Below are 21988 nucleotides of genomic sequence, written 5' to 3'. Positions count from 1 at the left end.
TTAAAGAAAGGCTTCTCACCCATCCTGAATAGTAGAGTGATGCATTGCTCTGAGAATTAAAAGCCTCAAACCGTCACCAGAGGGACAACTTGAGAACACGTAACATCTAGAATATATAGCATCAGAAATATTGAAGAGCTAGGACACCAAGTTTTGACACAGGGCCTTCTGCCTTCACAGTCATCTCTCCTCAGTTCCTTTGGCTCCTTGCTCTTTCTTTTCCCCAATTATCCTTCCTCCCATCTTCTTTTCTAGGGAATCAAAAATGATCTCATTTATAACTGGGACAATTGTCGTGAGGACACACTAACATGTTATTTACAATGAAAAATGAAGTTTGGCATTTCCTGACAGAAAATAATTCTGATTTGAATGGCTGATATGACCATGCAGACTGGGTTTGCTAATTAGGTTATTATACAGCAGTGTTTTTAATGAATTGAATGAGTGAAGTCCTCAGCTCCAAGTTGTAAATATCTGTAAAGCACATATACAAAATAATGTATATACATATGTGTGCATTATATCCTTTGCAACTATTAAGTTTATAAAATTTAGATACCAACTCAAAAATGTATAAGCGGATACATTTTTAAAATAAATTCATTGGAAGTAAGAAAATAAAAAGTTTGAAGACTACTGTTCTGTATGACCAAAAATTTCTTATGTAGAACCCTAGTTTAGATAGAATCCTCTTCCCCTGTATAAAAAAAGGGTTCTTTGGACAAATAATGCTTACTAATGGTCCCCCTCTTTACAAATCAGTGATCAATATTAGATACTAGAAAGGAGCTAGAAAGTTGTGCATTAAAAACAAAACTACTTTTTTAACTTTGTTGAACTTAGTGACTCCCCAAGCTTACTTCAACATCTTAACACATTAGAAGCCCTCTGTTATCGGCAATTGAAAGTTACAGATGTATTAATTTGTATATGGTATATTAGGAACACAGCACTATGTATTTACATACTTTTACACACAGGAACACACATACGCCTGGTGACAATGTTATTAAGCAGTCAGAAACTGTTCTAAATGTTTGTCTGTGCTTAACAAGTACAAAGGAAGAATAAGGTGAAGCACCAGTGAGAACATTAGAGTCTACCTGAAGATGCGACTTAACGTTTCATTTTATAACCAAGACGCCTCCAAAGTTAATAATTGTATGGTTTATTTAGTTATGAGTGGCTGTCCTAGCCACTTTTATCACAGAACACTACTCTTATTTGCGAAAAAGACCGACAAATGGCTTATTCATGGTTGCTTATTGTGGTAGATATTTTCTCAGCTAAATGTAGTGAGTTTGTTTACTTCAAGAAAACAAGTGCCAGTGATAAAATGCCCTCTTTCGAGCAAAATTTAGACTTTTATAGTAAGATGCTGAAACCAAAATGTTTGAGAACTGCTGGCATAAAGGCTATACAATATTACAATCTGCAAACTTGAATTGATGCAGAATACAACCCTGCTCTGGGGAGTTTTTCCTCCAGGATGCTGGTACCTGATCATGACAAATGGTGAGAATAAGTCTAACACTGTGTGCGCAATGGTAAATATTTACCTCACAACCTGTAATGCATTTCCCGTTATAAGAATTCTTATGTCCAGATATATCATCTGGAATTCACACAGGGATTCTCCATGTGGATGGTCATTACGTTTTTATAGAACAGTATACTTTTCATTTCTCTTTTAACTTTAAGTAACATTTTATGTTTTAGGATGGCCCCAGAAATAATTTTAGGCAGGAATGAACAACAATATGATAACAAAGTCGATATATGGTCTCTTGGAATAACATGCATTGAACTAGGTAAGCATTGCTCTTTATTACTGCGTAGTAAGTTTTGATCAATGTTTTATCTCAATTTCTGTACCAAATTACAGATTTTTATTTTTATGTCAGTGTTTAAGGGGAGCAATATATCTATCAAGGTTGTCACTTTGGTTATTTGGCATTTTGTGTGTGTATATATATATATGTAAATTTAGGCATATTACATTTGCTGTATTAAATTAGGTCTAAAATAGTTTCTACTGTGGTATTAATTTTGAGGTATCTGTGTGTAACATTTAATGAGTATTTGTTAAACACCTAGAATATGTCTGTGGTTATAAATTTACCATCTATGAAGGGTCTCTAAAGCATTCATGAATTACTTACCGCTACTTAGGTTACTTAATACTTTGTGTTAGGTATGAGGATTAGATTATCAGGCTGCATAGCTTATTGTACAGTTTGATTTTTTTTTGGTATCATTAATCTACAATTACATGAAGAACATTATGTTTTACTAGGCTTCCCCCTTCACCAAGTCCCCCCCACATACCCCTTCACAGTCACTGTCCATCACCATACTAAGATGCTGTAAAAATCACTACTTGTCTGCTCTGTGTTGCACAGCCCTCCCCGTGCCCCCCTCGCACTATACATGCTAATCGTAATGCCCTCTTTCTTTTTCCCCGCCATTATCCCTCCCTTCCCACCCATCCTCCCCAGTCCCTTTCCCTTTGGTAACTGTTAGTCCATTCTTGGGTTCTGTGATTCTGCTGCTATTTTGTTCCTTCAGTTTTCCTTTGTTCTTATACTCCACATGTGAGTGAAATCATTTGGTCCTTGTCTTTCTCCGCCTGGCTGATTTCACTGAGCATAATACCTTCTAGCTCCATCCATGTTGTTGCAAATGGTAGGATCTGTTTTTTCCTTATGGCTCAGTAATATTCCATTGTGTATAGGTACCACATCTTCTTTATCCATTCATCTACTGATGGACATTTAGGTTGCTTCCATATCTTGGCTATTGTAAATAGTGCAGTGATAAACATAGGGGTGCATCTGTCTTTTTCAAACTGGGGTGCTGCATTCTTAGGCCATAAGTATACAATGGTGAAAGGACAGACTTCAACAGCTGGTGTTGGCAAAACTGGATGGCTACATGCAAGAGAGAGAAGCTAGATTACTGTCTATGACTCTCTACACACAAAAGTAAACTCAAAGTAGATCAAAGATCTAGATGTTAGACGTGTAACCATAAAACTCTTAGACGAAAACATAGGCAAAGATCTCTCAAACATAAGTGTGAGCAGTTTTTTCCTGTACACAACTGCTCAGGAAATGGAAACAAAATAACAAATGACCACGTGGGCGTATATACGAAACCAAAATGCTCCTGTACAGCAAAGGATACCATCAACAGAACAAAAATGTAACCTACAGTGTGGGAGAGTATACTTGTAAATGATTTTTCCTATTAAGGGTTAACATCCAAAATATATAAAGAACTCATACTACTAAACACCAAAAAAAAAAAAAAAAAAAACCCGACTAAAAAATGGGCAGAGACCAGAACAGACATTTTCCCAAAGCTGAAATACAGATGGCCAACAATGAAAAGATGCTCCACATCACTAATCATCAGGGAAATGCAACTTAAGACGACAATAGTATATCACCTCAGACCGGTTAGAATGGCCTCTGTCCAAGAGAAAAGAAAAAACAAGTGTTGGCAAGGATGTGGAGAAAGGGGAACCTTTCTACCCTCTTGTTGGGAATGTAAATTGGACCAGCCGCTGTGGAAAGCAGTGCGTAGGTTACTAAAAAAACTAAAAATAGAAATGCCATATGACCCAGTAATTCCAATTCTAGAAATTTACCTGAAGAAAACAAAATCCCTGATTCAAAAAGATGGATGCACCGCTCTGTTTATTGTTGCATTACAGTAGCCAAGTTATAGAAACAGCCTAACTGTCCATCAGTAGAAAAGTGGATAAAGAAGAGGTGGTACATATACACAATGGAATATTATTCAGCCATAAGAAGAAAAGAAATCCTGCCATTTGCAACAACATGGATCAACCTAGAGGGTATTATGCTAAGTGAAATAAGCCAGGCAGAGACAAAACACCATATGATTTCACTTATTTGTGGAATCTAAACACAAAACAAAAGGAACACCATCGCAGTAGACTTATAGACACTGAGTCGTGACTGGTGGTTACTGTGGGGGAGGGATTGGGGTGAGTAGTTGAGGGTGAGGGCAGTAAAAGGGCACAAAAATTTTCAGTCATAAGCTGGTCACCAGGATAGTAGAATAGCATGGAAACTATAAGCACTGCTTCTGTAACATTTTGCTATGTTGACAGTAACTGCAGTAGCGGGGGTGAGGATTTAATATGGGTGACTGTAGAACCACTGTGTTGTATACTTGAAACCAATATAAGATTGAATATCAATGATACTTCAATTAAAAAAGTATTTGAAATGGAAAATATCCCTTGAATCCACTGAAGGCTACCGCATTCTAGATTTAGTAAATCTCTATGGTTTTTAGCTAAGTTCAGTGTTCTTTGACTAAATAGAGATGTTCAGCTTTATAGTAAATGACAGATCAAAAATCATACTCTGGTTTGATATATTGATGGTACACCACTTAGAATTTTTGAATACTTTAATAAATCACAGTAGAAACAAGTTATTTTATTCATTAAGAATTTCTTCAGTAATCCCTTCTCCTTCCTGGATCAAACTACTCATTCTTAAAGCTGTTGGGAGGACAGTATAAAGTAGGTTTCCATGTCACCTGCTGAGCCATGGTAGCCCGGCATGGTGTGTCAGAGTCCTGTGAGGAGAGGAGGGAGTTCCCACAGACAGAATGCCTTGTATGTGGAAGCAGAACCTGTGCAGGGAGGGCGGCAGTCAAGTTTGGGGATTCAGAGTCCTGGTGGGGTAACCAAAGCATTCAGACCTGGAAGTAGCCCAGCATGGGGTGTCAGAGGCCAAGGAGCACATCCATATTTGGGGGTGGGTCACCTGACACAGTGGCAGTGCCTGATTGAAAGGAAGGGGGCTTCCCTCCTGAGGGCTGATGAGGGGGGCGTCACTGCCAAAAGTGATCCAGTTTGGATGGGGTGTCAGAACCTGAGTGGATGAAGTGGACATTCACACTGTAGACAGGCTTGGAATGGTGTTTGAAAACTTGATGGGGAAAAGGGGAAAGGGTGTGGCCTAGATGGGAGACTGGCTATGTACAGGGGCGATTCATCAAATATATTAAGGATAATGAGAGTGAGGTTTCCTACTGTCAGAGAAGGGTGCTACAAACAACGGGAAGAGAAGGCTCGAATAAATAGTACCATAGCATTGGATTTGAGATATTGTAGTGAACTCAGTTGTTTTCAATAAACAACTAAAGATATTTAATGTGCAAGTATGAATACAAATATATGAGGGACGTGTGTGTTCCCTTCCTTTATCCACTGACAGGATCTAAGAGAAGTGACACGGGCAGTAGCAGTGAGCACACTGCCTGCCACGGCTCCTTGGAGCCGTGTCTGCAGTAGGGAAAGCATAAGATGATCCTGGAACATCTTAGTGGGCCAGAGAGCAAGGAGCTGAGCAGGGAATGCTGGAGCCATGCCGGAAAGGCAGACATCGGCTTCAGAAGATTCTCAACTGCTCAAAAATGAAACCATTTCAACATCAAAATAAATGATAGTAGCAAGTCATAAATTATTAAATGAAGAATCTAAATCTATACAATAAGAGAATAAAATGATCTTTATGCAAAACAGAATATTTATATAGACTCAAGTACCTTTTCACAAGTACTTAATAATTGCAAAGGAAAAAAGTGAAACTTCACCATGAAACCTTGTGGAATGGCCTTTAGTGATCAAAGTGAACGCCATCAATGACAAGACGATCTGAAACCACGGGCCTGTTCTATAGGATCATCATAGAATACACTGAGAAAAGCGTGACACTTGCTTCTGTGATATTCCTGCCAGAGATGTGTAAACTAAATTTAATAACAGCACAAAGCCAAACTTAGGGATATTCGAGAGTCAAAATTGTATACTTGTGAATTGTCAAGGTCATGACTTCAACTGTCACCTTAAGACTAGAAAAAGAAGGGCAAATTCAATCCACAGTAAACAGAACAAAGAGACCCAGAAAAGATCAAACCAGAAATCAATTAAATAGAAAATGAAAACAATAGAGAAAATCAATGAGGTCACAAATTAGTTCTTTGGGGAAATTAATGAAATTAATAAACCTCTGGCTAGATCAAACAGAAAGAAGACACAAACAACCAATATCAGGAATGACAGGGGACATGACTCCAGATTTTACACATATTAGAAGGATTTTAGAGATATTTTATGAACAATTTTATGTAAGTTTAAAACTTAGAAAAAATGGACAATTTCCTTTAAGGATGCAGATGATTGAAGGTCATTTTTGCTACAAAGGACATTATTGGGACATTTGATAGAAACTACAATGGAGCTTGAAGATTAGATAATAGTCATGTATTCATTCATATTAATGGTCTGATTTAATGACTGTATTAGGTTCTCTTAGAATGTTCTTGTTTATTGGAAAAATACACTATTTAGAGATGTGCATCAGGGCTGCAATTTCCTCTCTATTGACTCACTTAACTAAGTTCTCTGAACTCTACTTGCAACTTTTTTCCTAAGTTGGGGTTTATTTAAAAAAAAAAAAACTAACAGTGCATCCATGCTCCTATATAACAGGCACATATTTAACAGGAAGTTTTCTTTCTTTTATAGCGGAAAGAGACCCTCCTTTATATCATATGAATGCAAGGCGTGCCTTATATCTCATTACCAGAAATAACCCCCCTACACTGCAGTCTAATGAATGGTGAGTATGGCTGAGAGAGATATTGTTCAACATGGTAAAATTTAAATACTTTTTCATAATGTTATCAAAATGATTTCATTTCAATGAGGTGAAGTGTATATAACCTGAAGAAATATTAAAATAGCTTTATTTTATCCTTGCATCATGTTTATCCTTTATTATCTCTACTTTTCATAGCATATATATAACTCAGTTCAGAAATAAAAGATAGGTGATGCTACATGGGAGCAAAAAGTATGGCTTTTGTATAAAAAGTAATATACTTTTTGTACCTTAGCGACACATAGAACCCTGATTATATAATAAATAGCATGATTTAAACATTCATATTTTAAAACTGCAATATATAGATTGCCACAACCTGTATAGATATCTAATTGGGGAATGGTTTATAATTGATATGGTATAAAACATAGGTAAAAATGATTTGATAATTTATCAGAATTACCAGATAATTCATAATTTTTGGATGATTCTAATTGTTATTATTTATTATTCAGAATGTGCTTTGATGTTGCATCTCCTAGTGCTTCTTTGATAATACTGTTATTCATGTAAAGAAGTTTATTGAGAACAGATGGACAATTTTAGGAAAGGATTTTTATCAGTGATAGAAAATTTTAATGGGAAAGTCTTCAGGTGTATCTAGCATTTGAAAAATTCGAGAAGACTATCTACTGTACTTAACAAATACTTTAAAATTCACAAGATGCATAAATTAGCAATAATTTATTTTTTATCATTACATTATTAAGGCAAGTTCACAGGTCTTTGCTGCTTCTGTAGAGATGTTTCGAAGAAATCTTGGCACAGTTTATGATGGTACATCTGAATAATAAATACACTAAACACAGGCTGTCTTTACACTGGTTGATACTTTAGGGATTCAAAAAAGAATTCTTGTATAAAAGAATTAAATCTTATTTGAATATTGATGACAAACATTGGTGGAACATTTTTTACTTACTGCCTTACTGAACTCTCATCAGTAACACTATATAATAGTAGGTTACAGAATTCTAATTTTAAAAAAATTTTACTGTTTTCTGGAACTTTTGTCCATTTGCTCAAGGACACTAAATACTTAGGTATAAAAAATGTTCTTTCCAAAACAAATAGCATGATATTCTGAAACATGCTATATGGAAGATGATCCAAGGGTCAAGCAAGAAAGAGATGTGGCTAGAGAAAAGAAAAAAAATACTAAGAAGAATATTATCTTAGATTTGAATGCAAAAAGGAAAATGATTGACTTCCCTAATTTACCACAACGTAGAATGAGTTGTGATATTTAAGTATGTGAGAGCAGGATTTTAAAATAATGTGTGCACATCTATCTTTGGAAAATGGGAAAGATTCATTAGTTGCTTTGCATAGCTTTTTATAGACTTACATGATGAAATATATAGTGTATTGTGTCTGCTTTTTTTTATGATTTCTATTCTCCCTCCCACCCATAGGGACATGCCTTGATTTGTGGATGTGTTTTTAAAGGAAATAGCAATATGTTCACTTAATACTTTCCTTTACAATAGGTCCAGTTCTTTTCGCAACTTTGTAGAGTCTTGCCTCCAGAAAAACCCTAAAGATCGCCCTACATCAAAGAAACTTTTAAAGGTCAGTTATACTCTGTTTTGTACACCTAAGAAATTATTTGAAAGAATGTGTTTTATTCTTCTTTGATTCCGAATCAGTATTAAGTACGCTGTACTGGGTTTTGCTAAAATACTAATTTCATAATACCATTCTTTCTTGGAAATTTTCTTAGTTGCTAAGTTTTTTCATTTTGTTTTTCAAAATTAACTGCTTTTACCATGTCTGAATAGAATATATAGTTAAATATTCAATATAGTAGTACTAAATGACTTAATTTTTATATGTGCAAGAATATATTCATGAGTTACAGCTACAAATTTTAACTCATATGGAACAATGTCATTTCAGAGGTGGCAAAGCATAGTTTAACTTTGGATTTAATTTTTGTATCTACCATACTTTATATACCCTTCTGTCCTATATAAAGTAATATGAAAGGAAGAGAAATGATGTGTAATACATTTATATAAATACTGTGGGAGAAAAGAGATTTCAAAAGAACTGTTAAAAATGAATATCACATTTTTGTTTCCTTTTGAGAAATATGTTTTTCTAACTTAGCAATGAAAGTATTTTAAAAGTAATGTGAATTCTATTCATTTTTCAATAGGTTTGGTTACCTAATTTAAATAAATTCTTAGTATATGCTTTCTGTTCTCAAAAATGTTTTCATTTAGAGGTTCACATTTTATGAATAGCAATAATAGTATTGTTCAATTTAATATAGTTCTTAAAACATCTAGATAAGGCATTCGTGAGTAGCAGTTGACTATCTTTTTGTGACCCTAAGGAATTTTGTGGATTTTTCACTAGAAAATTAGACTTTCAGCATGCACGTTTTAGAATCTCAAAGAAGTTCAGTTTATTTTCACCAACACGCAGTTCAGTACACAAGGATATTGCAAGGATCATGTACATATTAGGTAGGGTTATTTGCAACTACAGTATGTAGAAGAGCAGTATAAAGTTTCAGTAACACTTAGGGAATTCTAGGCCCTAAGCACACTTACAGTCTCAAATTCAAGCCCAAAAACTAGGTATTCACAATAGCAACAAAAGGTTTAGTATAGCTATGAATTATGTAAGTGAAAAATAAGCAGGATCCATTTGTAGAAAACTATTAAATAACTTAGAATTACAAGATATATTATTTTCAGATAAAAATGACCGAATATTATAAATAGTGGTACATACCAAGCTAAGGCTCAGGAAAAGGAAGAATGTGTCTGGCTTCTTACATTTGCCTAATGAAGGCAAAAGAAGCTCTTTTGGTAATAACCCAGCCCACCAGGAATGCATACTTGACCTTGGGTGATGCCAAACCTGCATATGTATTCATTTACCTGGTCCATTTTGTATATTGCCATTATTGAAAGTGATAGGAAGAATCTGTCAAGTGCATCCTTCCCTTTGGCCTAACCACATTTCTGTTGCAGTCTGTCATAAGGAAAAAGAATAAAATGGAAAAAAGTGACTTACTGTATGAAGCTATTTATCTCAGAATGAAAAATTGAAAATAATTATCAGAATTAAAATAATGGTTATGTAATTTTGGCATGAACATTTGAGGAAATAGTCTGTAGGCATTATGAGTTGAAATAACATAATACTTACAGCAATAAAAAGAGAATAATATATAGTTACAACTCTTCAGAGAAGAAATAAATCTGAGCTAATAAAGGGGGTAAAAGTCTTAAAAGAATTCAAGATCATCTCATGAACTCCAGCGCACAAGTCATCTTTCTGCAATCTGTGTGCTCACTACAAAACAAAATCTATACTTGGAAAATTTCTGAGAAGACATAAATATCCAAAAAATACCAAATGTAATGATGATAATCTTATAGTAGAATTGTTCTTTCTACTTTTCTGTATTTGATAATGTTAAGCTTTATTAAATATTAATGGTAAAAATCACTAATACATAACGTCTTTTAATCAACTGCTAGTGTTTTATGAAGTTTCATTTAAGCAACATAAAGGAGCCCATTATACCCAAGTAGTATGTTATGTAATTCACCATCAGTAAACACATTCCTGTTGAAATCTAATGTAATTCAGAACTGATAGTGTCTCCTCTATGAAACCAGTTCTAAGAATTTGTAAGCATTTACTTAGAGCTCTAATTGGACTTAATTCTTAATGTTTACTTAGACTCTGATTATTTCAACTCTGCATTTTCATTTGGCCAACAAAGGTGTCATATGTTCAAAGTTTTCATAAAAAGTACAGGGGAAGTTATGTAGGCACAGAGTGTATACATGTAAATTAAAATTTATAAATCTAAGAAGTAAAAAGCATAGCAGAATTAGATAACCATAGATTACATGCATTATCTATAATTATTTAGGATAGTAACTCTAGGGTCCAAGAAGGGATTCATTTGTTCTGAATGAAAAAATATATAGGTCTCAACCTGACTTTTGCCTTCTACTCTTAACCAGGACCCCTTTGTGCTTCGGGAGCACCCTACAACGGTGTTAATAGATCTCCTTCAAAGGGCAAAGGAAGAAAAAAAAAGAGTGCTGGACAATCTGCACAATCGAAACAAGAAGGTCCTTTCCCAGGAGGCACATAAAGGGCCGGCAGTAGAAGCACAGGAAGGAAAGGTAATAACTTAGAAACGGCTCAAGTATTGGGGTCTCTTTATTGGCTTCTTTCCTTATGGAACTTTTCTTGCCAAGAATCTTTTATATCAGTGGTTTCCAGATTGTGTCTTCACAGTGATTCTCTGAGGTCCCAGGTGGAGAAAAAGGTTTTGCATTCTTTAAACCAAACTCTCGGTAGTGGACATCAGCATAGTAAAGCTGTGTGAAGTCTTTTATTAGAGAAACCTGTTCAACTTTTATTTAATCTAGTCCCTCTCAAAATTCTGGTCTACTGAACACTTTTTTGCCTGATTGTCTGATGGCATGGGACACGCTTTGGAAGTATTTGAAATTACGCGTTTTGGAAGTTGACGGTGCTCACAGAGAAGTCATTAGAATTACCAACCATTCTCCTTATCTTGTTTATTGTATAAACCTCTCCCCCAGTGCCTTTTGTGTAATGTTTGATACATGTTTATTAAATTGGAAATTTCTTGCTTTTTTATAAATAAATGAATGAATGAATGAATGAATGAAAAATAAACATGTGACTTAGTTAAATTTATCCTGGGGGAAAAAAATTACCAAGGATTCTTATTCTGTTACTGAGAACACTTCATTCTTTTCAGTTGTGTATAGGAATTCATTCCTCTACATGGTTCTAAAATACTCATTTTATAGGTGAGTAAAGTAAGGCTCAGAGTGGTTAACTAACTTACTGTAGAAGCATATGGGTTCAGATTCATATATTACTCTTGAGACCAAGTTGTTTCCATGTTACCATGTTTCCAAGTTTGCAGTAGAAATGTTACAAAACTTCCTCAAAGGAAAATATAAAGCTTATGATTTGTGGAGCTATCTTTTTTAGTCTAAGTATTTTCTGTTTTCTTCTTTGCTCATGTCTCAATGCCAAAGCTTTGATTCTTTTTTATTGCTTTCTATTGAGAAAGATCCCTGCATTCTTAAAACAGTAGTAGTTACTTTTCTTTTTAATAACACTACATAATTAATGAACTATAAAATAGAAGACTTTCTTACATACAGTTTTGGTATTTTTGATATTGTTTTTTAGTTCTAACACTAGTCACTAGAAAGTTGGGGCTATTTTAGGTATATGAATTACTTTAGTAAAGTGAAATTAATAAAATTCTAATGTCATTAAACATTAGAATAACAGCAACTTTTTAAGGCTGTGGATGTAAAAAAAGATCCTCCATATACTATGGGTCTGTATTTATTATTCTGCATATCTGACAGAGTTTTGGTATGGTAAGACTGTAATATTGGTGCCCAGTTTAAGGCTGTGGATGTAAGAAAAGATCCTCCATATACTGTGGGTCTGTATTTATTATTCTGCATATCTGACAGAGTTTCGGTATGGTAAGACTGTAATATTGGTGCCCAGATACCAAAGTTTGCCGGGTTTCTTGGGAAGAACAGTCTTCTAATTATGATTAAATATATATACAATTTTTAATTTTACATAAAAATAGGTAGGAATTAATATTAAATTACTCAGTGGAAGAAGTTTAGGCTAAAGACTATATTCTGAGAAGAAAAGAAATATAAAAGGCTTCAATAAAAAATAACTAAAAGGGATGTTTATAGGATTAAAAAAAAAAGGTTGGGGTTTGGTTTCACCATTGGAATCACTGAGAAATGAGCAGCATCTCTGTGTATACCCCATGAGATGTGTAGTAGAAATGGATTTCAAAATAATGTCAAAAATTTTAGAGAAAAGACTACCCTTTGGAAATAACTCTGAATTGATTAACTTTTTCACTTAGTTGGTTGGGCTTTTTGGTATTTACTGTCGGTCATTTTTTTAATCTGTCAACTAACAACTGATAAACTTTCTGGTCTTGGCAAATACAAGGAATTTCTCAAAATAGACCACTAACATTCTGAAGACTGTGTGTGCCAAGCGGTGTGCTAGATGCTAATAATCAAGAATTCAGGAGATAAAGATATTTGAATCTAATACTCTTTTCCCTCAGGACCAAGATCACGGTGTTGGACAGACAGGAGCAGTGAATATTGGAAATCATCAGTCTGTTCCCCGTGTGTCCAACAAGACCAGGAGTCAAAGCTACAAGAGTGAGCTACACGTGACGGAGGGAATCCACACAGTCATGTCTAATAATTCTGCCATCCATCCGGAATCTGTAAGTATTTGGATTTCAGTGAAAAAAAATTCAACTTTGGTAACTAATTTTCCTAGTCTGGTTTGTTTAAGAGTTTGGGGTTTTTTTTCCTTTGATGTATCAGAAGTTTGGAACATAATTTTAGGCAACTTATTTTAAAATGGCAAAAGGCTTTTTAATTCCCAGTTTAATGTCTGCATTTAGGAAACGTGTTTTGAGAATGCAAAAAGAATATTTTTTAAATCTTAGAATAATTAAATCAATAAATACCATATAATGTATTAATTGAAGTTACTTAGATGAAAACGAAGGTATTTAAAAATAGTAACTATTCAACATGATATTAATGATAATGGTTGCCTTTGGGACGTGGAGAAAGGTTTAAGGTGGGTGATAATGGAAAGTGATTTTTGTGTTTTCCATAATGTTTACATTTTTTAAATAAAACTGGGTGTAATTGTAGAAATTACAACTTCTCAGTTTAGGAAATGTGGATGTTTGCTACACTTTCATGTGTAAGATTTTAAATTTTCTTGAAAACATTGGAAGGTCAGGTAACTCGTTTTCACAATTGATAGGAATGCTTCCTTTTTAACTTCACTGCTTTCAGTATTACCAAAAGTTACTAGGCACAATAGCTAAAAGATGGAAACAACCCAAGTGTTCATTAACACATGAATGGATAAACAAACCATAGTGTGTGTGGTGTGTGTGTGTATATATATATATATATATATATATATATATATCTACAGTGGAATATTACTCAGCTGTGAAAAGGAACGGCGTTCGGATATATGCTACAATGTGAGCGAACCTTGAAAAAATGCTAAGTGATATAAGCCAGACACAAAAGGAAAAATATTATTAGAGTTCCACTTATACGAAATATCTAAAATAGGCGAATTCACAGAAAGTAGATTAGAGGTTTCTGAGGGGCAAGTGGAAGATGAAATAAATACTTTTATTTATTTATTTATTTTATGATCTTGGTGTCATTAATGTACAATCACATGAGCAACACTACAGTTACTAGACTCCCCCTATTACCAAGTCCCCACCACATACCCCAGAACAGTCACTGTCCATCAGCATAGTAAGATGCTACAAACATGTACATGTCTTTGAACATGATGTTTTAATTTCTGTGACAAATACATAGGATAAAATGGCTGAGTCATAGGGCATATGTATGTTTGACTTTCATAAGAAACATACAGGTATTTTTTCTCTGATATGTCCTGCAAATATTTTTTCTCCATCTGTGATAAATTAAAATTTTTAGTTTTAAAATCCAATTCAAACAACCCATTAAAAATGAGTGAAGGCCATGAAAAAGCTAAGAACTTTTCCTCTAAAATCAGGAATAAGACAAGGATGCCTACTCACAACACTTTTATTCAACAGAGTATTGGAAGTCCTAGCTACATTATCAGGCAAGACAAATATAAAAGGCACCCACTCTGGTGAGGAAGAAGTGAAACAGTCATTGTTTGGAGATGACCCGATGCTACATAAAAAAAGCCCTAAAGACTCCACCAAAAAACTATTCAAATTAATATATAAACTATACCTCAATTTTTAAAAATGTGTTAAAGACTTGAAAAGACATTTATCCAAAGAATGTATACAAATGGCCAACAGCACATGAAAATATACTCAATATAATTAGTCATTAGAGAAACGCAAATTAAAACTATAATGAGTACCACCTTACAGCCACTAGGATGGCCAGCTATTTTGTTGTTGTTGTTAAGGTATCATTGATATACAATCATATGAAGGTTTCACATGAGCAACACTGGTTACTACATTCACCCATATTATTGAGTTCCCACCTAACACCCCATTGAAGTCACTCTCCATCAACGTAATAAGATGCTATAGAATCACTGCTTGTCTTCTCTGTGCTATTACTGCCTTCCCCATCTCCCCCCTCTACACTATGTGTACTAATCATAAAGGCCCTTAATCCTTTTCTCCCTGCCTTCCCACCCACCCTTCCCACCCCTTTCCCTTTGGTAACTGCTAGTCCCTTCTTGGACTGTGTGAGTCTGCTGCTGTTTTGTTAGGTGGTTAGCTATTAAGAGAGAAAAACAAAAACAAAGATGGAAAATAACAACTAGAGAGCACGTGGAGAAATTGGAACTCCTGCTATATATTGCTGGTAAGAATGTAAAATGTCAGCTGCTGTGGTAAACAGTTGATGATTTCTCAAAAAGTTTAACATAGCATTTCCCCATGATTCAGCAATTCTACTCCTAGATATATACCCAAAACAATTGAAAGCAGGTACTTAAACAAATGCATATACACAAATGTTCACAAGAGCAGTATTCACAATATCCAAAAGGTGGAAACAACACACAGGTCCAGCAACAAATAAATGTATAAACAAATGAGGGTATGGACATACAGTGGAATATTATTCACTATAAAAAGAAACGAAGTACTGTTGCATCCTGTACAATATGGATGAACCTTGGAAACATGCTAGGTGAAAGAAGCCAGATACAGCAGGTCACATATTATATGAAACATCCAAAATAGATAAATCCATAGACAGAAAATAGATTGGTGGTTACCAGAAGGGGAGATGGGGGAGCAACTGCTTAAAACATACAGGGTTTTCTTCTGAAGTATTATATATGTTTTGTAACTAGATACGGGCAGTCTTGCAGAACATCATGAATATACTAAATACTATTGAATTGTTTACTTTAAATGATTAATCCTACATTATATAAATTTTGTCTCTGAGAATCCAGTTTGTACATTTTTTTCTTTACAATGGGGCAGTGGTTGCAGAACATCATGAATATACTAAATGCTACTGAATTGTTCACTTTAAATGGTTAATCTTACATTATCTGAATTTTGCCTCTGTTTGAGAATCCAGTTTGTACATTTTTTTCATTATAATCAGTGTTTTTTGTGTCCTACCCAAGAAACATTTGCTGACCCCAAGGTCATGATAATATTCTGTGTTTTCTCCTGCTCTCTGATTCTGGATTTTAGGTTTATGTCAAGTGACTCTTGTCAAGTTAATTTCTGTGTATAGCATGATTAAGCATTTATTTATTTAGAATACAGAGAACCAGGTGTTACAGCAGGATTTGTTAAAAACACTTTCCTTTCCTCTTTGAATTAACTTGACTTTTTGGTAGTAAATCAATTGACTGAATATATGTGGGTCTGTTTCCAGATTTCAGTGTGTTCCTTTGCTCTCTTCAGCCTGTCCTCATACCAATACTGCACTGTTTTGATTACTGAATTTAAATCTACCAACTTTTCATATCCCCTCAAAATTTTGGCTATTCTAGGTGCTTTACATTCCCATTTAAATTTTAGAACCAGCTAGCTTGTCTGCTTTTTCAGATGAAATTTTATTAGAAGCTGTTGACTGGGATCTCCTACATGAATTACCTACTTAGTTGATAGTAGACTGGTCTAAGATGGTTTTGAAAGAAAAAGGTTTTGCTTTATTTCATTCTTTCCTCTCCATTGTTGTAGGTTACAAGGGAAATGGAAGAACATGAGCTCAGAAAACTTGAGCATCAGAAACAGCTGATGTCTCTGAAAGATAAGCTGAAGGCTGAGATGGATAAGCATCATCTCAGGTTAGAGAAAGATCTTGAAATGCAGCGTAACAACTTTGCTGCAAAAATGAAGAAACTGATCAAGAAACATCAGGCTGCTGTGGAAAAAGAGGTAGTTGACCGGTATTACTAATGTATTTATTCTAACTTGTGGCTATTTCAAAATTAACCAAGATGGCATTTTGATGTTAGGGTATCTGTTCCCCAGAACCAAGCAAATCAAATGGGGAAAGGGAAAAATATGTACATAATAGGTTAAATATCAAGTGCTGGGTCGGGAACCAGTAGGTACGGAATTATGTCCTGATAACTTGATAGTTTTATCATGTAACAGCGATTAAAGTCAGGTAGATCAGATTAAAGATGACGACGTGAGAGGTGAGACAGAGGCCTCCTCCCAAAACCACATATAATATGAAAATATTGTTAATACAACTAACCCTAAAAGATCAACAGGAAAGAAGGCAGCACCAGACTTCTTACACCTGGAGAAAAGAACAGACCTCAAAAAACGTAACATACCAAAGCCATGATCTGGGGGGCCCATGCTCTTCTCCCACCCCAGCTCACTGGCAGAAGGAAGAGAAATGGAGTGGAGACAGGGTGGAGGCCTAGGACTGCTGAACACCCAGCCCTGGAGATCTGCTGTGGGAGCAAGAACTTATATTACATGGTCCTCTGGAGATCAGTGGGGTTGGAAAGCTAAGACAGGAAGAATACTTGGACAGACTGAGATTCCAGCTGTTGTGGAAAACAGGGATTCACATCCAGCTGCTCTGGGAGAAAAGAAAGGCAGGCAGTATGAGAGACTTCCTAACAGTGAGAGGGCTACTAAATGGGCAAATATTGCACAGGGCTTGCTGTTCAGGAAAAAGGACAGGTAGACAAAACTGTTCAGGTGCACTCTGCCCAGCAGGTTGGGAACTTTTCAGGAACTTCAGGCACTCCATCCCCCTGGGTGGCTATACAGCTCCGAGGCCTTCCTCCATGATATGCAGCCTGCTGCACCTTCTGGCAGGCTGGCACTGGCTTACAAACCATCTGCCCCTGCCCTGGCATCAGTCCAGCCAGAGGGAGGTCCTGCCTACAGCAGTTACAAATGCAAAGCATAGAGGGTTACACCTGTGTGTTTGGTTGACTAGTCTGGCTGTGTAGAGACGTACAGTATCTGGGAAGCAGGAAACAGCTCTTCCCAACCCCCAGTCACCAGCGCCGCTCCTCTGAGACCCCTGACATGGCTCCATGGGCTAAGTAATTGCAGGGAGTACACCTTCAGGGTCCTAGATGGTGCCACATACAAAGATGAAATGTCAAAGGAACCTGGTTGAAACCAAAATCCCCAAAACACCAGAAAAGAGGTCAAGTGACAATGAACTCATCAATCTTCCTAAAAGAGATTTAAAAAATCATAAACACATCCATGCAGGTACAGAAAAATACTCAAGAATGCAGGAACAAATCCAGAATAGAGATACATTCATTATGGAATACAATGTGGGGATTTAAAAGCAGATTAGATATGGTCGAGGAGATGGTAAATGAAAAAAATTGAAGAAGAGGAATGCAAAGAAGCTGAGGCACAGAAAAAAAGATCTCTAGGAATGAAAGAATATTGAGAGAACTGTGTGACCAATCCAACCAGAACAATATTCGTGTTATAGGGGTATCAGAAGAAGAAGAGAGAGGAAAAGGGAAAGTGTCTTTGAGGAGGTAATTGCTGAAAACTTCCCCAATCTGGGGAAGGAGATAGTCTCTCAGGCCATGGAGGGGCACAGATCTCTCAACACAAGGGAGACAAGATAGACAACACCAAAACATATAATAATTAAAATGGCAAAGATCAAGGGTAAGGACAGAGTATTAAAAGAAGCCAGAGAGAGAGAAAGGATCACATACAGAGGAAAACCCATCAGGCTGTCATCAGACTTCTCAGCAGAAACCTTACAGGTCAGAAGGGAGTGGCATGATATATGTAATGCAATGAAGCAGAAGCAAGAATACTCTATCTGGCAAGATTATCATTTAACATTGAAGGAGGGTATCAAACAATTTCCAGATAAGCAAAAGCTGAGAGTATTTACCCCCCACAAACTGTCTCTGCAGTGTATCTTGGATGGACTGCTATAGATGGAAGTGTTCCTAAGGCTAAATAGCTGTCACCAGAGGTAATAAAACCACATTAAAGAAAGCAGAACAATTAATTACTAAGCAAATGCAAAATTAAATCAACTATCCCAAAGTAGGTTAAGGGATAGACAAAGAGTACAGAATATGATACTTAATATATAAACAATGGAGGAGGAAGAAAAAGGAGGAGAAAAAAAAAGAACCTTTAGATTGTATTTGTAATAGCACACTAAGTGAGCCTAGACTCTTAGATAGTAAGGAAGTTTTCCTTGAACCGTTGGTAACCACGAGTCTAAAGCCTGAAATGGCAATAAGTACATACCTATTTGATAATCACCCAAAATGTAAATGGAGTGAATGCACCAATCAGAAGACACAGAGTCAATATGAGGGATAAAAAAGCAAGTCCCATCTATATGCCACCTAAAAGAGACTCACCTCAACCCCAAAGACATACACAGACTAAAAGTGAAGGGATGGAAAAAGATATTTCATGAAAACAATAGGGAGAAAAAAGCAGGAGTTAAAGTACTTGTATCAGACAAAGTAGACTTCAAAACAAAGAAAGCCACAAGAGACAAAGAAGGACATTACATAATGATAAAGGGATCAGTCCAACAAGAGGATATAACCATTATAAGTATCTATGCACCCAACACAGGAATACCTACATATCTGAAACAGATACTAACAGTATTAAAAGAGGAAATAGAATGCAATGCATTCATTTTAGGAGAATTCAACACACCACTCACTCCAAAGTACAGATCAACCAGACCAAAAATAAGTAAGGAAACAGAGGCACTGAACAACACATTAGAACAGATGGACCTAACATATCTACAGAATGCTCCACCCAAAAGCCACAGGATACACATTCTTCTCAGGTGCACATGGAACATTTTCAAGAATCGATTATATACTAGACTACAAAAAAGAATGTCAGTAAATACAAAAATATTGAAATTGAACCAACCAGCTTCTCAGACCACAAAGGTATGAAACTAGAAATAAATTACTCAAAGAAAATGAAAAGACCCACAAACCCATGGAGGCTTAACAACATGCTCCTAAATAATCAATGAATCAATGACCAAATATAAACAGATCAAGCAATGCAAAATCTGTGGGATGCAGCTAGGGCTGCGCTAAGAGGGAAGTATATTGCAATAGAGGCCTGCCTCAGGAAAGAAGAAAAACCCGATATGAACAGTCTAAACTCACAATTAACAAAACTAGAAAAAGCAGAACAAATGAGGCCCAAAGTCAGTAGAAGAGGGACATAATAAAGATTAGAGCAGGCTTAAATGAAATTGAGAAGAATAAAACAATAGAATCAATGAAAGCAGGAGCTGGTTCCTTGAGAAAATAAGCAGAATAGAAAAACCCCTAGCCAGACTTATCAAGAAAAAAAGAGTGTCTAGAAATGAGAAAGGAAAAATCACTATGGGCACTACAGAAATACAAAGAATTATTAGAGAATATGGTGAAAAATTGTATGCGTAGAAACTTGATAACCCAGAAGGAATGAACAACTTTCAAGAAAAGTACAACCTTCCTTGGCAGACCGAGAAAGGAACAGAAAACCTGAACAGATCAATTACCTGCAGCAAAACTGAATTGGTAATAAAAATCTACCTAAAAATAAAACTCTTGGAGCAGATGCCTTCACTGCTGAATTTTATCAGACATTTAGTGAAAATCTAATGCCCATCCTCCTTAAAGCTTTCCAAAAAGTAGACAAGGAGGGAATACTTCCACCCTCATTCTATGAGGCCAGCATCACTCTAATTCCAAAATTAGGCAAATACACCACAAAAAAAGAAAATTATAGACCAATATCCCTGGTGAACATAGACACAAAAACACTCAACAAAATCATAGTGAAAAATATATCAAACAGATAGTCTATCATGATCAAGTACGATTTATTCCAGAGATGCAAGGATGGTACAACAGTTGAAAATCCATCAGCATCATCCACCACATTAACTAAAATAAGGAGAAAAAGCACATGATCATCTCCATAGAAGCTGAAAAAGCAATCGACAAAGTTCAACATCCATTCATGGTAAAAAATCTCCAGAAAATGAGTATAGAGGGCAAGTACCTCAACATAGTAAAGGCCTCATATGACAAACCCAAAGCCAACATCATACTGAACAGTGAGAAGCTGAAAGCTATTCCTCTAAGTCGGGAACAAGAGAAGGATTCCCACTCTTTCCACTTTTATTCAACATAGTACTGGTGGTCCTCGCCACAGCAATCAGACAACACAAAGAAATAAGAGGCATCCAGATTGGTAAAGAAGCAGTTAAACTGTCACTGTTTGCGGATGACATGATATTATACATAAGAAACCTTAAAGAATCCACCCCTAAACTACTAGTACTTAGAACTGAATTCAGCAAAGTGGCAGGATACAAAATTAATACACAGAAATCTCTTGCATTCCTATACACTAATGATGAACTAGCAGAAAGAGAAATCAGGAAAACAATTCCATTCACAATTGCATCAAAAAGAATAAAATACCTAGGGATAAACCTAATGAAGGAAGTGAAAGACCTATACCCTGAAAACTACAAGACATTCAATAAAAAGAAGATAGCGATAAATGGAAATAACATCCCTTTGCTCATGGATAGGAAGAATTAATATTGTCAAAATGGCCACCCTGCTTGAAGCAATCTACCGATTCAGTGCAATCCCTATCAAAATGCCAATAGCATTTTTCAGTGAACTAGATCAAATAGTTCTAAAATTCATATGGAACCACGGAAGACCCCAAATAGCCAAAGCAATCATGAGAAGGAAGAATAAAGCTGGGGGCGGATTATGCTCCCCAACTTCAACCTCTACTGCAAAGTCAATTTGGTACTGGCACAAGAATAGACCCAAAGACCAATGGAACAGGCTAGGGATCCCAGATATAAACCCAAGCAAATGTGGTTAATTAATATACCATAATGGAGCCATGGACATACAATGGGGAAATGACAGTGTCTTCAACAACTGGTGTTGGCAAAACTGGACAGCTACATGCAAGAGAATGAAACTGGATTATTGTCTAAACCCATACACATAAGTAAATTCTAAATGGATCAAAGACCTGAATGTAAGTCATGAAACCATAAAACTCTTAGAAGACAACATATGCAAAATCTCTTGAATATAAACATGAGCAACTTTTTCCTGGACGCATCTCCTTGGGCAAGGGAAACAAAAGCAAAAATGAACAAATGGGACTACATCAAGCTTCT

The 21988-nt window shown here is 35.7% G+C and overlaps 1 protein-coding gene across 1 annotated transcript in view; it reads left to right on the top strand.

Moving 5' to 3' along the window:
* The window catches only part of LOC140849254 (serine/threonine-protein kinase TAO1-like), a 171158-nt gene that overhangs the window by 96039 nt on the left and 53131 nt on the right, over positions 1-21988 (top strand). Inside the window, 6 exon segments of the mRNA XM_073236243.1 lie at positions 1723-1814; positions 6578-6671; positions 8207-8288; positions 10712-10876; positions 12853-13020; positions 16513-16710. Of these exon segments, the coding sequence (XP_073092344.1) occupies positions 1723-1814; positions 6578-6671; positions 8207-8288; positions 10712-10876; positions 12853-13020; positions 16513-16710 (799 nt within the window).

The sequence above is a fragment of the Manis javanica genome, chromosome 4, assembly GCF_040802235.1.
Source record: "Manis javanica isolate MJ-LG chromosome 4, MJ_LKY, whole genome shotgun sequence".
Taxonomy (NCBI): domain Eukaryota; kingdom Metazoa; phylum Chordata; class Mammalia; order Pholidota; family Manidae; genus Manis; species Manis javanica.
The sequence above is the reverse complement of the archived record's forward strand: the minus strand, read 5'-3'. Positions and strand labels throughout refer to the sequence as shown.